The sequence below is a fragment of the Triticum aestivum genome, chromosome 5A, assembly GCF_018294505.1.
Source record: "Triticum aestivum cultivar Chinese Spring chromosome 5A, IWGSC CS RefSeq v2.1, whole genome shotgun sequence".
Lineage (NCBI taxonomy): Eukaryota > Viridiplantae > Streptophyta > Magnoliopsida > Poales > Poaceae > Triticum > Triticum aestivum.
The window spans coordinates 681,449,625-681,462,937 of record NC_057806.1 but is presented as its reverse complement, the minus strand read 5'-3'; the positions used below and the strand labels follow the sequence as shown (position 1 = coordinate 681,462,937).

The window sequence follows — 13,313 nt, the reverse complement described above, 5'->3', positions numbered from 1 at the left end:
AAATTTTTTATACAATGTAAAAAAGTGATAGTGTACTGCAAAAAAGTTTTTCATACCATTCAAAAAATGTAAAAAGTGATGATAGCATTTACCACTCAGCTCCAGTGGCCCAGGCGTGCAAGGCCGACTTTACCACCAGAAGCAACTAGCCCAGCACAATGATGAGAGCCTGCTACAGTTAGGCCAGCCCAGCCCAACACAGCGCGCGAATAGATAAGGCCTCCGGCGCCGCTCTCAATCGGCCTCGGCTCTCCATTCTCACTCCTTATCCTCACTCCAGCAGCACGCTCGTCCCTGCACCAACACCGCAGCAGCTCACCATGGTCAGCGAGGAGACGCCGGTGGCCACCGAGCCGGAGCTGGAGAGCGGCGACGCGGCACCGGAGGTCGTCAAGGCCGAGGAGCCCGCGGAGGACGGCGCGCCCGTCGTCGAGGACGTCAAGGAGGGCGACGGTGATGAAGACGAGGAGGAGGACGAGGATGATGACGAGGACGACGGGGATGAAGACGGTAACCATCTCCTACTCCCTTTTGCATCTCCACCTTGTTCTATCTTCTTTCAGATACACCATGTGACGGTGTGGGTTCGCTTGTTGGTAGACAGTTCGTGCAACGTGCAAGCGCCTCAGAAATTGCTTTTGTGCACTGTAATCTGGCTGGGTTTTTAAACTAGCTATCGGAACTGAGTGGTCACGTAACGTTGGATTAGTTATTGACTTATTGGTACGTAGTGGTAGTTGAACTAGATTTGCAGCTTGGTGCGCCTTCAGTTCGCTTTAGTGTTTGTAATCGTCGCTAGGTGATCTAGAAATCTAGATGTAATTTTTATTATTTCGGATGTTTGTTGTATTGCCATGATGATGATGAAGAATAGAGCAGAAGCTTTTCAAAAACAAAAGAGTACGCACGTCTGACTTGCAATTTTGATGTGCGTGAAGGCGAGCTGGGTGTGGCCGGGAGCGAGGGGTCGAAGCAGAGCCGGAGCGAGAAGAAGAGCCGCAAGGCCATGATGAAGCTCGGGATGAAGCCCGTCACCGGCGTCAGCAGGATTACCATCAAGAGAGCCAAGAACGTAAGAAGCAACTCTTCTATGTATGTGAAATTGTTCAGGCTAATTCATGCATGTTGTTAATTAAATGTTGGGCTTCAGATCCTGTTCGTGGTGTCGAAGCCGGACGTGTTCAAGAGCCCGACGTCGGAGACGTACGTGATCTTCGGGGAGGCCAAGATCGAGGACCTGAGCTCGCAGCTGCAGGCGCAGGCCGCGCAGCAGTTCAGGATGCAGGACCTGAGCAAGGCGATGAGGCCCGACGCGGCGGCGGCGGGGGCCGGGGCGCCCGCCGACGAGGAGGAGGTGGTGGACGAGACCGGCATCGAGGCCCGCGACATCGACCTCGTCATGACGCAGGCCAGCGTGTCCCGCGCCAAGGCCGTCAAGGCCCTCAAGGCGCACGACGGCGACATCGTCAGCGCCATCATGGAGCTCACCGCCTAGTCTTTTCCTCGCTTCCTTTCTCCAAGTCCGGCCGGGATGTTTCCTGCCGGAGTATCGTATCATCATGTGCCCGTGTGTTTTGCATCCCTTTTATCTCTACCAATCGTACGTGGACGTTGCACCAGATGTTGTCAGTTTCGAGATATGTTAGTGTTCCTCTTACAATTGGTCAATTGAAATCTAGTTTCAGTATCATGGCCGGTTTGCCTTGGAATGGAGTTCCTATGGTTAGCAGGTGGGCATTGGTCTTTAATTAATTTCTACTGCGACCAGCAATCGTCTAGCAATATGAAAATGAACGCACCGAATAATCCATAGCATGACAGGGTAAGGGTAAATTCCACAGATTTCTATTGGATCAATCATCTAAGTTGCAGGTTTGCAAGTTACATTATACAGTACAATAGAATAAGAGGCCTTCACTTGTCTATCCTATATCAGACTACCCGTTCTGCTGTTGCAGACTCCTATTTATCCCGCCTCACCAGTAAATAAATCTCTAATGACATCCAGCGGCCTCAACTAGGTTGGTAAAAGTATCCTCTGCTCTCACTCATCAGCTCTGCCTGTCTATCTATCTTCTTATTTGCCAGAGCTGAAGAGCACTGAATGGGTAATGAATCTATGCTGTGTAAAAATGCCGAATGTCTCAACACCACCACAATGATCACCAACAACATTCCATAGCGCTATCACTTCTTACCGTCGGGCTTATCAGGGAAACTTCTATTCAGAAGCTCGAGGAGAAGCATGGCGGCAGAGTCCTTGGCCTTCTTCACGCTCGGCATCGGCTCCCCGATGCACTCGTCGGTCCATCCGCGGTCGGATGTATTAACCCTAACCGCGTAGACAAATCTTTTAGCATGAGCAGGGCCGCCCTCATTTATGCACCTGTACTGTGGCATTGGCCACTGCCTTTTCAAGCAAGTGTCGTTCAGGTTCTGCCTGGTGAACCCAGCATTGCTCTTATCACCGGCCTTTTCGGTCTCTTTCTTTGCTGCGGTTTCCTTCTCCTTTAGGACCACTAGTGCGTTTCTCGCCGCCAACTTCTGTGCCATCTTCTTCTGTGGGTTTTGAGCTACACCAATCTGAACACCATCAACAAAGACTTCAACGGTAGCTACATTGCCTGCCCGGGATGCTTTGTATTCTAAGCCTTCTGCTTGTTGCTGGCACCGTTCTTGGAGCTCTCTAATTGGATGCATTGGAAGGGTCTCTGGCGTTACCAGAGGTTCGAGGAGCGGTTGGAATACCTGGTGCAAAATAGTGCAGTTTGTTTCAAGCTTCCTCCAGATTAGGTTGCTTTTCTATCAAGAAAGTTTCTCTAGAATATCTAAAATAAATACCTTCCAGACTGCCGAGGTGTCATACCCACTATCCAGGAATACTGCACCAGCAATAGACTCAATAATGTCTCCAAGAACTTTAGGAGCCTTGCAGTCCCCTAGTCCAAAAGAATTGAAACCTGATTTTGAAATCTCTTCTCGGACATCCTTCACGAACTCCCGAATCTTCAGAAGATTTAAAGAAAATAGTCAGCATTGCTTGAAACTTCAGTTCTATCAACAGTGTCTTGTTTCCTACTGCATAAAGAAAGAGTATGGCAAACCTGTTTTTCCAGTGCAGATGATCCATGGCGAAGATGTGTGTGCAGCTTACGCCTAACTGCAACCCTTGCAAAGTTTTCATTATTAACAGCTGCAGCTCTCAGGTCAGTCAAGCGACCAGGAGGTAGATCAGTATATGTAAAAAATAAATGCTTTGTGATGAGATGATCCAACACAGCATCACCAACAAATTCCAACCGCTGGTAACAGGAAACGCCAGAAGATGGCCTGGATGCATGCGTTATAGCCTCAATAAGAAAACCTTTATTCTGGAATTTCATACCCAAGATGCCTTCCAATGTCTCAAACTCGATGCCTTTCAATATGCTCTCAGGTATATTATATGGCTTCGGGGGAGGGATCTCTTGAGGATCCAACTCGGCATGAATCCCAATCCACTTCATCAAGTGGTTTGCAGCAATTTTCCCTCCTGCTACATAATAGACCCCAATAAGTGCTTCAACGACATCTGCTAGAGTCTTGCTTGAGAGAACACGATAGCAGCTGGAATCTCCATCAATTTCACCCTCCTCTTGAATGTTATCTGTGTAGTCATCATCATAATCCTTCTGTAATTCATTACCAGGTATTGACTCCTCACCAAAGATGGACGGTTCAGATTCTCTTGTCTCCTCATCAAATACAGGCAGTACTCCTGGAGCTGCCCATCTTGATGGGGCAAACCGATCTGCTTGAATATACGACTGAAGAGTTTTATTCAGGGCAAATTGGTAGAGGACCATGTTACTGACCATCTGCTGCCGCATCCTTGTAAGCTGTCCCTCATGCTTCTGAGGATATTTTAGGAAAAGGAATCTACTCACAACCCATTTCAGGTATGCATCACCCAGTAACTCTGCTCTTTCATAGCAGAATGTTTCCTGGCATGATGCAGCAGTCAAGGCTTCTAATATCTGCCATGAACCAACAAGCTGTTAGTATGAATTAACAAACACATGATCTTGTTTATTTATTAAGAAAATCATTTGGCTCTTCTGCGGTGAGACGAGGGAGTATAAGGCAGTCTCTTGGAAAACATGCCAAATACCCACTACATTATAGATTGACTATGCTACCTCGTGAATGTTAGTTATTGTTTTGATGAATATTTACATTTGTGCCACCATTTATGATGACTTCCTATGATCTAAAAATAAAAATAGAACATGTAATCAATACCATTGTGTTACTCCATGTATCCCATCTCACTTTAGGTATCTCTAAATCATGTTCTATCAATTCTTATTGCAGGACCTACCAAAGCCAGATGCCACAATAAAGCTACATGCAGCGTGCATCTCACGTGGTATTCATCAAACGTAACATCCAACTAGACGGTAGGAATGTATTATAGGAAGGAGAGGAAATGTAAGGATCTAGTGTACCAAAGCATTCTACCAGGACGTGTTACAACATTTTCTTAAAGATTCAGGTTTGGGGCAATCAAAGATGTTGAGAGTACCTTAACTGCAGGAACAGGATAATCAATTGTTTCCTTCAATTGAACTGCAAGAAGCATACTCTCAACCCTTCTCATTATTGATGGCAACCTCTGAGCTCCACGAATAAGTGATCCAGGAAGTGGGTGCACAAGACAGAGTTCGGGAGGTAAATAGACATAGTATGTTTTGTCAACGTTCTCCGAAAAGTCACCTTCTCTAGCTGCAAAACAAGAGCCAATTACTCATCACTGCATGACCACAATACTCACATCTGGGTTCACAAAAATAGTGGCACAAAATTCGACATAAAAACCATCCAACTTGTGGTTATGCCATGAGAGTTTCTTTAATGAGTAAATATCAAGATTCGTTGGACATGTTCAGGATGGGACTCAGAAATACCTTCAGAATGCTCAAATCTAGGAGACAGAAGATTCTTGCAATAGGAAACACCACGTGCACGTATAAGAGGCTGTTTCTTATACACTAGCTCCACACCATATCTGAGATCAAATAGCACAATGAGTCACAATGTGCTGCCACAAAATTGCTTATATAAGACTAAAGTAAGGCAGGATTCTCTGAAATAAAAAGGGTACTAATCCTGCTTTTCAGCATTTAAGAAAATGTTGTCTTTACTTCTGCTTGTAGTAATCGGCATATGAGCTATATTCCAAAGGCCCCAGGTAGCCTTCCTTCCTAGGAAATGAATTTTCTGCATTCATGTTATAGCAAATACAGTCCACATAGAACCGCTTTCCTGAGTGGGCAGCAGTGACAACCATCCCAGAAAGGTCTTTAGCATCCCAGCATGAATCTGCCATGAACAACTTGCCTTGGTTCTGATACTCGCTTGAATACCCTCTATCACGAGAAGGAACTAATCCAGATGCTTTGACGATATCAAAGTCAGCAATGGCTCCTCTGATACCATAAGTCGGATGTGCCTTCTGTCCAAAAGCTGTTCCATTACGCAATTTTCCAAACCCATACTCTCTCTTTTCTCCACCGAGTGTCCTCTCATTGGTGCCTAGGTAGACATCTGGTCGTGCCTTCTGAAGTGGATTATTCCAGGCATCAGTATTCACAATGCTGTTGACTAAAGTCCAATCGATCTCTCTTAAAGCATCTGTACACTTCTCAGCTCCTACAGGGACAAAGAGGTATGCTTTTGCTGGATCCCAAGGTGTAGTTGAGGGATCAACATCAACATCAAGGACTATGCTCATGAGCCTAACATGAAAGCTCTTCAGCAGAACCAGCTGCGATCACAACAGTAGGGTATTAGCTACACTAACCCAAACGCTTAAATGAATATTTACTTGGAACTTCTCAAGCAGATCAACCTGACTTTCTGTAACTTCAATTGGTCCACGGAATACAAGAGATGCCTTTGTTATCATTGTCCTGGCAACAAAGAGATCCATTGGTGTCGATAAAACCTGAAAAAACAGAAGAAGAAAAAAAGGTTAGTTCACAGCATTCTGCTCAAGTTTCAGGATATTCCAGATGATGGAACATACCTCTGCATCCAGCTCACTGCCAAAAATAATAGAAAAATTCGAAAGTTGTGCAAGGGAAGGGTCCTTAGATGTCCCTACATCCACACAATTCACAGAATACATATACAACTTAACAAATTGAGTGCTTTGGCAGCCATCTCTTCCACATAAAATCCATTCTCCCTGTCACAGAAAAAAGATCCATCAGAATGAGATTGGGGGATAATCAAGGGTCGTGCCGGAGAGTGCAAATGCACTTTGTATGCAGAGAGATAATGAGCGAGGAAGCAAATAACTTACTCTCAAAATTTCAGCAACACCTTCAGGATAAAACTCTCTATGGCGTGCCGTTCCAGGGAGTGGATCACCTTCATTCTGTTCGGTCTTCTCTCCTTCCCCACTTCCTCTATCAGGTAAAAGCATATCTGTGAAGGCATTCATCTCATGCAGCTTCTTACAGGCAGCCAAACAAACAGCCTGCACGAAATAACAAGTGATATTCATGCAACTGATGGGATACGTCATAAATGATATCAAGGGAGCATGTCAGGTAAGGAACCAGCCTTAAAATAGGATAATCAGAACACAAATCTTGGTCACTAACTCACTATGTCAACTATGAATGTGGTAGATCAAGGTGGATTGTCCATATCACTAAATTTGTAGGAGGCTATAAGAGTGAAAAGGGATTTTTTGAAAAAATATTGGTGGCCTTTGGCATTAGGTGTGAACCGTCGAGGTTCAACCCAATGGCTAAGGTTGCCAGTTCAAATCATTTTAAGGCTAGTTCTTATCTGATATATTCCTTGACAACGAGAAAGTATTTCTATTCCAATGAAACCATCATTACTTGCTGTGCCAGACGAATTGAGCCGCATATAGGACCCTCAAGTTTCTCAAATGGAGCATTACAGGGAAGTTGAAGTTTGCAAGAATATTCCATGGAACCCCCTGGCTTCTCATGTTTCTGCATAATAAATTCTGGATGAAGAATTGAGTACCTGCAAGTGCGAAACTTAGGATGCATGTGTGATCTTCACACTCGAAGGAACTGGTAAACTTAATAAATTGACAAGAATTATATGCACCTGTCACTTGGTAGCTGTGAACAGTAAAAATGTACGAGCCCAACTGCAGAATTCAAGCTGACAACAGCACCTGTGGATTCGACCTGGTACATCGAATCAGGTGATGTATCAATGGAATTTAACAGAGTACCATCAAGATGACTGAGATCAGTTCTTTCTATAGCCTCTTTTCTCAACGTCTCCTCACTATTTCGAGCATTCCTCAAGAAAGTTTCATGTGCCAAATTTCCCCTGGAGAAATCAATTTATAAGCCAATAGAGTAGGAACGAGCTAATCCAAAAAAAATATGTGTGTGGGTGTGGTGGATACCTTTCAACCATCAATATGTAGTCAGATCCAGGCTTTCTGGCACGACCACGAGACTGTACATAGGCCAAGACTGTCTTTGCAAGGTCAAAGCGAATGACAACATTGCACTGTCGAATATCAAGTCCTTCCTCAGCAACACTAGTCGCAACTAACAGTGTAACCTGCAAGCCAGTTCCAGATTTAGAACTCATCTAGTGGATGTGTTTCTTAGATGTAATAACTTTGTAAAATCTATTAGAAATGAATCATGCAAGGTAAAACCTAGTTAACATTAGACTTACAACTGAAATAGTGATAAAATATAATTATGCTATAAAGAGAAACATACACGGCCATCACGAAATTTTGCAATGGTATCCTGCATTTGGCTTGTGCGCATCTCTTGATTGTTGTTATGACCTATCAAGCTTGCACATCGGATAAAGCTTAAAGATGGAAGCTCTGCAAGCACCTGTTAGGTGAACAGAGGAAAAAGAATTGGACAATGTATAAAGGATCCATACGCACCAAAACAACATAAATGGGAAAACAACAACAGCATGTTAACCTTAGGAAGAACTAATGCCGTGACAACTCGCTCCACAAAGATGATGGCACGGAAATCCTCGGTATGCTGATACTTGAGAAGGATTTTGATTAAAGCCTGCACCCTAGGGGTAACTTTCCCATCTGCCACGGCAGCTCCGATGACCTCATCTACATGTTCACCTACAGAAACAGCTGACAAAAAGGACAGCAATAGAAGAGAGAGTGAGATATACTAAAAAGTCAACTAATGGATCAAGATAATGATGAAATAAATGGTGCGAAATTACAGAACGAAACTGCATGGAGAGAGAGGAAGTGGCTGGTTTTGCCAAACTAGTACCATGGCTATCAGGCAGCTCCCCATCTTCAAGTTCACTTGGGTTGTGATTTTCACTGTTATGCATCTCAACATCATTCGTCTCACTTTTCACTGCAGCTCCCTCAGTCAACTGGCAGTGCAATAAAGCAACAACCTTCTTTAAATGTGACTCTTGAAACTTTACATCAACCTGATAGTTTGCCCTTTCATCATTCTGCAATACTGTCAAAAAGGACACTGCAACCTGAAATCATGTATAAGTGAACTGTCAAAAATATGTGACAATTAACAACATGCCATTGTTGAATATCAAGCGAATACCTTATAAGCACACCATTGACCTAGTTCACCTAAAGCATAATTTATAGCTCTCAACTTCTGGATTAAATTAGCTGCGCCATCACTTTCTGTACGCTCAGAAACACCATAGACAAGGCGCAGCTCATCTCTAGACCCAGCATCCCTGGCTCCCATAAACTGCCACTTTGTTCTCTTAGAGCTACAGAGTGCAGCTTCTTCAACAGCAACTTCCATTTGTTTGATCTGCTCATGCAGGGAACAAAGGGTGGCTGCTTTGTCATACTGGACAACGACTTCAAAAGGCATGGGGACATGTTTCTCAAGCTCTTTCCGATCTTTAATAGTACAAACAATGGAATCCAGTTTACTCTCAAGATTTCTTATCTTGATGGCACAATCTTCTTGGCTAGTGACTCCTGTCCAGATAATAGTAAATAGCATGAGAAAAACAAGAAGATGAAATTATATACATGAAATAGTGAGTGAAAAAATAAAAAGGGAAAAGGTAGCAGGAGAAAAAGAGCAGAGCAGTACCCTTTAGGTTGACAGGAGAAGCTGTCATGCCAAAAACAACTGGCCTCTTATCCTTCGGAGTTGTGTGATAAAATTCTGACATCACTAAAGAATATGGATGTTTTTTCACTGCATGATGGCACTCATCTAAAATTAAAAGATGTATGGCATCCATTTTAATGATACTGTGCCTGAGGATGTTTAACAAAATTTGAGCTGTCATAACTAGTACCTGCATGAAAGGGCTCTGTTTAATGTAAGTGAATCATACATAGTGTTTAGTACAGTGCAGTTATTTAGTTTGCGACTGTAAAGTGCAAAATTGTTTCCATAGATGGATGTGCATCATACACACACTGCAAATAATGCAGTAAGTTGAGAGGTACTTCCTCCGTCCGGAATTAACTGTTGATGCTAGATACATCCATTTGAGAGACAAGCTTGGGACAAGCTTTTTCAGACGGAGGGAGTACTATCTACACACTTAAACGCGTCTAGATACACTCATTTCAGCAACAGTATACACTAATTTCGGCGACAGTTAATTCCGGATGGAGGTTGTACTAAGCAGTGTCCTATAAAACAATTCTCTTTTACTATCCAACAACTTCATTCTACTTCTAAAGCAGTACTCCCTCCGTAAAGAAATATAAGAGCATTTAGATTACTAAAGTAGTGATCTAAACGCTCTTATATTTCCTTACAGAGGGAGTATCCTATAAAACAATTATTGTTTCCTATTCAGTAGTTCTTCTTTTTTACTTCTAAGTGGTATCCTATAAAACAATTCTCTTTCCTATCCAACAGCTGCTTCATTTTTACCTATTAGGCAGTATCCAATAGCCACTATTGAGGTCACAATAAAAAGGTCATGACTACAAATGAAGAATGTGCTGACAGAAGTGATGTATATGTGAACATGCCAACAAAAATCTAGAGAAGATATGAACATTATATATGTGATATATACACCAACGCAATTGCACTAAATCAAAAAATATATAAGAAACTGACCAATTAACAGCATCATTAACCATAACCTGAAAAGCACCAATACTTCAAAGCCCGTTTTATCCGCATATAAACATGTGTGATACGCGATACACCGGATATGTGTATCCCCATTTTCTGATTAAAATAAATAAATGATGATACACAGCCAGGACATCGTCGGTACGTCGGGGACACGAGAATGCGCAGCCCGGTAAAGCCCAACTACTAACAACAACAGACAGCTCTCATCCCATGCTATTCAATCAAAGATTGGATCGAGCGCATGACTGCGCCTGGGCATCACTTCCGATGCCTCCATCGCCTGGAGCCAAGCAAAGCAATGGAACTTCCCCTGCTCCCAAATACCCTGCTCTCCTCTGGTATGGGAGTGCTTGCTTCGTTGCTTGTGTGCGTGCAGCGTGCTGGCTGGCTGGCTGGCTGCTGCAATTGAAGTATTGATTGCTGTTGCCTAGCTACTGCTGGTGCTGGCTGGCTGCTACAGTTGAAGTGTTGATTCCAAATACAGAGGGATTTGAAGCAATGGAGGGCATGAAAAGAGGCACGGAGACGGCAAATGGGGCAATATTTGATCTCATGTGATATCTCAAAATCATTCTGTCTTTATTACATGGATTTTTATTAGTTATTCCATATCGCCTATGACTGTTTCTAGAAATTGCAGTATCCCTTGTCCCCGCTTCCATATCCCCGTGTCTGTCCCCGTATTGATGCTTGCTGGAGCATAACCAGAGTGATCTTGTTCCAAAACAATATATAGATTTAGGCAAATGTTTAGCATAGAACTAGGTCACAGGTCATTATACACGGCAATAAGAACAGTATGAAAGGGGATGAAAAATAGAAGAATGACCTGTTTCGAATCAAATTCTCGCTGCCACTTTCTAGCATCCCAGAAATCCTGACCCATCTCTCCACAGTAGTGCCCGACCCGATAGCCAGTCCTCTCGCGTATCACCTCAGCTTGCTGCAATTTCAGCAACACGGTTACACCCACAAAATTCGAAACCTTAATCACTGAAAGGTCAGTCATGTATGTACTGTATGTACTACCTGATACACAAGAGGCACCTTGGGAACCAAGAACACAGCAAGTATTTTCCTGTTCTCCTTCATCATTTTGTCACATATGCTTTTGATGAGCAGCACAGCAATGAGAGTCTTCCCCGCGCCGGTCTCGAGGAAGGCTATGGTGTTTCTGCTCTTTGCTTGCTCAAGCACCTCCAACTGGTAATGTCTCGCCTGCTCCTCTGCGAGAGGCTTCTCCTTCTGGGCAGAAGCCGCCTTATCCGCCTCTGCATTCTTCTCCACGGAGCCTCCGTTCTGTGTCCTGGCACGCTTTCCCTCGCGCTCAGACTCCTGCTCCCAGGTGCCAGGGCGGAACACCATCTTGCCGCCGCGGTCCCGCTCCCAGAACCCTCGAGCCTCGCGGCGGTGGGCAGGGTTACTGTCGCGGTCGCGCTTGCGGGGCCTGTCAACGAAGTCGCGCCTCCCACGCCGTTCCTCCCAACCACGCGAGGGAGGCGGAAGCATCGGGCGCCGCCGCGAATCAGGGCGTGGCTCCCCGTGAGCCCCAGGGGCGAGGCGAGGACGCTTCCCATCTCTCCACTCCCCGGCGCGACCGCCGTTCGTGGAACCACCATGCGACTCCCTTCTCGGCTCCCTCCTTGGGTCGACGCTTCTCGTCTCCTTCCGTGGCTCGACGCTTCTCGTCTCCCTCCTCGGCTCGACAGCCTGGCTCCTCTGCCCCGAGCCCACCACCGCCACAGCATTGTCGGCCACAGACGCAGCAGCAGTCTCCTGCACCCGCTCCGCTGGCGGCGGGGGAACCACAGGCTGAGACGGCGGGGGCTGCGGCGCGGGGGCGGGGGTGCTCTCGTCGTTGATGCTCTCGAGTATCAGGTCTATCTCGTCGACCAAGCCGTCTTCGACGCCGCAGTCCATGGCGGGCAAGAGGCCCGGGTCGAAATCCGCGGACGCGAAGTCGATGCCGCAGTCCATGGAGGGCAAGGGCACGAGCCCCGGGGCGAAGTCGATGCCGCTGCCGCTGTCCATGGCGGACATGAGGCCCGGGTCGAAGTCGGCGGACGCGGCGAAGTCGAAGAGCAGGGACGGGTCGTCCTCGTCCTCGCACGCGTCGTACCAGTAGGACACCGCCCCCGGGTGCGCGCCGCCGCCTCCTCCTCCCGCCATCTCCCCCGCGGCTGCAGCTGCAACCGGAGCAAACCAATCGTCGTCACACACAACTAGCACATCAATCAATCAATCAGAGAACCACGAGGAAACAAACAGGGGAGGGGAGGGGAGGGGAAACGAATGTTGGCACTACTGCTGCTGCTCTGTGGCGGTGGCGGCGGCGCGGGAGGTCCGGTGGAGGGCGGTGGCGGTGGCGAGAGAGCGGAAGAGAAAGAGGCGGTGATAAACCGTACGAATCACGCAATCGAACCAATCGAGTGGGGCGAGGGAGATGCGAATGCGATTCCGATATGGCGGCGACCGGTCTCGATCCGATTCGATTCGATTCGACGGTGTATCAACGCTACTCTTTCTCTTCTCCCTCTCTGCTGATCTCCACTCCTCTCTCTCTCTCTCTCTCTCTCCGATATGAGCGGAAAGAGATGGGGGGAGGAGGACGGAGCTAGCTCGGGGCAGGAGGAGGATCCCGAATTAATGGACGCGAGCCCTCGCGGCCAGGAGCGGTGTCCCGCCGACGCGCGGGGCCCCCGGGCCTAGCTAGGGCAGCCGCGGCCGCGCGGCCCGGCCCGGCCCGGCCTGAAGCGACCCCTCGCGTGGGTCCCACCCGTCAGGCGTGGTTGTTGTCCCCCGAGGCCCGAGCGGCGCCGCGACGACTGCGAGTCGTGTGTGCACGCTGTGGGCCCCGGACGAGCGGAGGGGGAGTGGGTGCCGCCCCTGCCGCGTGCTCCAGCCACCACGGTAACTACTCCTGCTTTTTTTTTCTTTGAAAGTAACTGCTCCTGGTTTCATTTTCACTCAGAAAACAAAGGTGGTGTTTGGTTCTTTAGTCCTAGGACTTTTTCTAGTATCTAGTCCCTAAAAAATCCCTCCCTGTTTGTTTCAAGAGACTAAAAAGTCTCTGGTCCCTTCCTAGAAGTTATTAAATGACCATATTACTCCTAGTATATAAAAAAATAACAATTAAACAACATAATGGGGTGGCGGACCAATGGGTGCATGGAG

At 46.4% G+C, this 13,313-nt stretch overlaps 2 protein-coding genes across 2 annotated transcripts; one reads left to right on the top strand and one right to left on the bottom strand.

Annotated features, from left to right (window-relative positions):
- Window positions 1-219: 219 nt before the first annotated feature.
- LOC123105950 (nascent polypeptide-associated complex subunit alpha-like protein 2) lies at window positions 220-1,690 on the top strand. The gene is made up of 3 exons (XM_044528136.1): window positions 220-510; window positions 939-1,072; window positions 1,151-1,690. Exons 1-3 carry the CDS (start codon window positions 321-323, stop codon window positions 1,493-1,495), a joined length of 669 nt encoding a protein of 222 aa, XP_044384071.1. The 5' UTR covers window positions 220-320; the 3' UTR covers window positions 1,496-1,690.
- A 133-nt stretch (window positions 1,691-1,823) lies between these two features.
- On the bottom strand, window positions 1,824-12,758 carry LOC123105949 (endoribonuclease Dicer homolog 1). Its single transcript, XM_044528135.1, has 20 exons — window positions 12,445-12,758; window positions 11,169-12,325; window positions 10,969-11,082; window positions 9,126-9,336; window positions 8,613-9,007; window positions 8,313-8,535; window positions 7,992-8,164; window positions 7,773-7,895; window positions 7,445-7,605; window positions 7,135-7,365; window positions 6,897-7,047; window positions 6,347-6,523; window positions 6,068-6,229; window positions 5,891-5,986; window positions 5,184-5,806; window positions 4,947-5,047; window positions 4,565-4,764; window positions 3,105-4,016; window positions 2,842-3,006; window positions 1,824-2,748 (listed from the first exon to the last, which is right to left on the bottom strand). Exons 2-20 carry the CDS (start codon window positions 12,306-12,308, stop codon window positions 2,188-2,190), a joined length of 5,919 nt encoding a protein of 1,972 aa, XP_044384070.1. The 5' UTR covers window positions 12,309-12,325; window positions 12,445-12,758; the 3' UTR covers window positions 1,824-2,187.
- Between the last annotated feature and the right edge of the window lie 555 nt (window positions 12,759-13,313).

What these genes read in the sequence shown, in the direction of transcription:
- LOC123105950 (XM_044528136.1), top strand. Translation starts at nt 321, where the DNA reads ATGGTCAGCGAGGAGACGCCGGTGGCCACCGAGCCGGAGCTGGAGAGC. An exon ending in GGACGACGGGGATGAAGACG is followed by an intron (nt 511 to 938) that starts GTAACCATCTCC and finishes ATGTGCGTGAAG; the next exon opens with GCGAGCTGGGTGTGGCCGGG. An exon ending in CCATCAAGAGAGCCAAGAAC is followed by an intron (nt 1,073 to 1,150) that starts GTAAGAAGCAAC and finishes GTTGGGCTTCAG; the next exon opens with ATCCTGTTCGTGGTGTCGAA.
- LOC123105949 (XM_044528135.1), bottom strand. Translation starts at nt 12,308, where the DNA reads ATGGCGGGAGGAGGAGGCGGCGGCGCGCACCCGGGGGCGGTGTCCTAC. An exon ending in GCAGTGAGCTGGATGCAGAG is followed by an intron (nt 5,987 to 6,067) that starts GTATGTTCCATC and finishes CTGTTTTTTCAG; the next exon opens with GTTTTATCGACACCAATGGA. An exon ending in TAGATTTGAGCATTCTGAAG is followed by an intron (nt 4,765 to 4,946) that starts GTATTTCTGAGT and finishes CTTGTTTTGCAG; the next exon opens with CTAGAGAAGGTGACTTTTCG.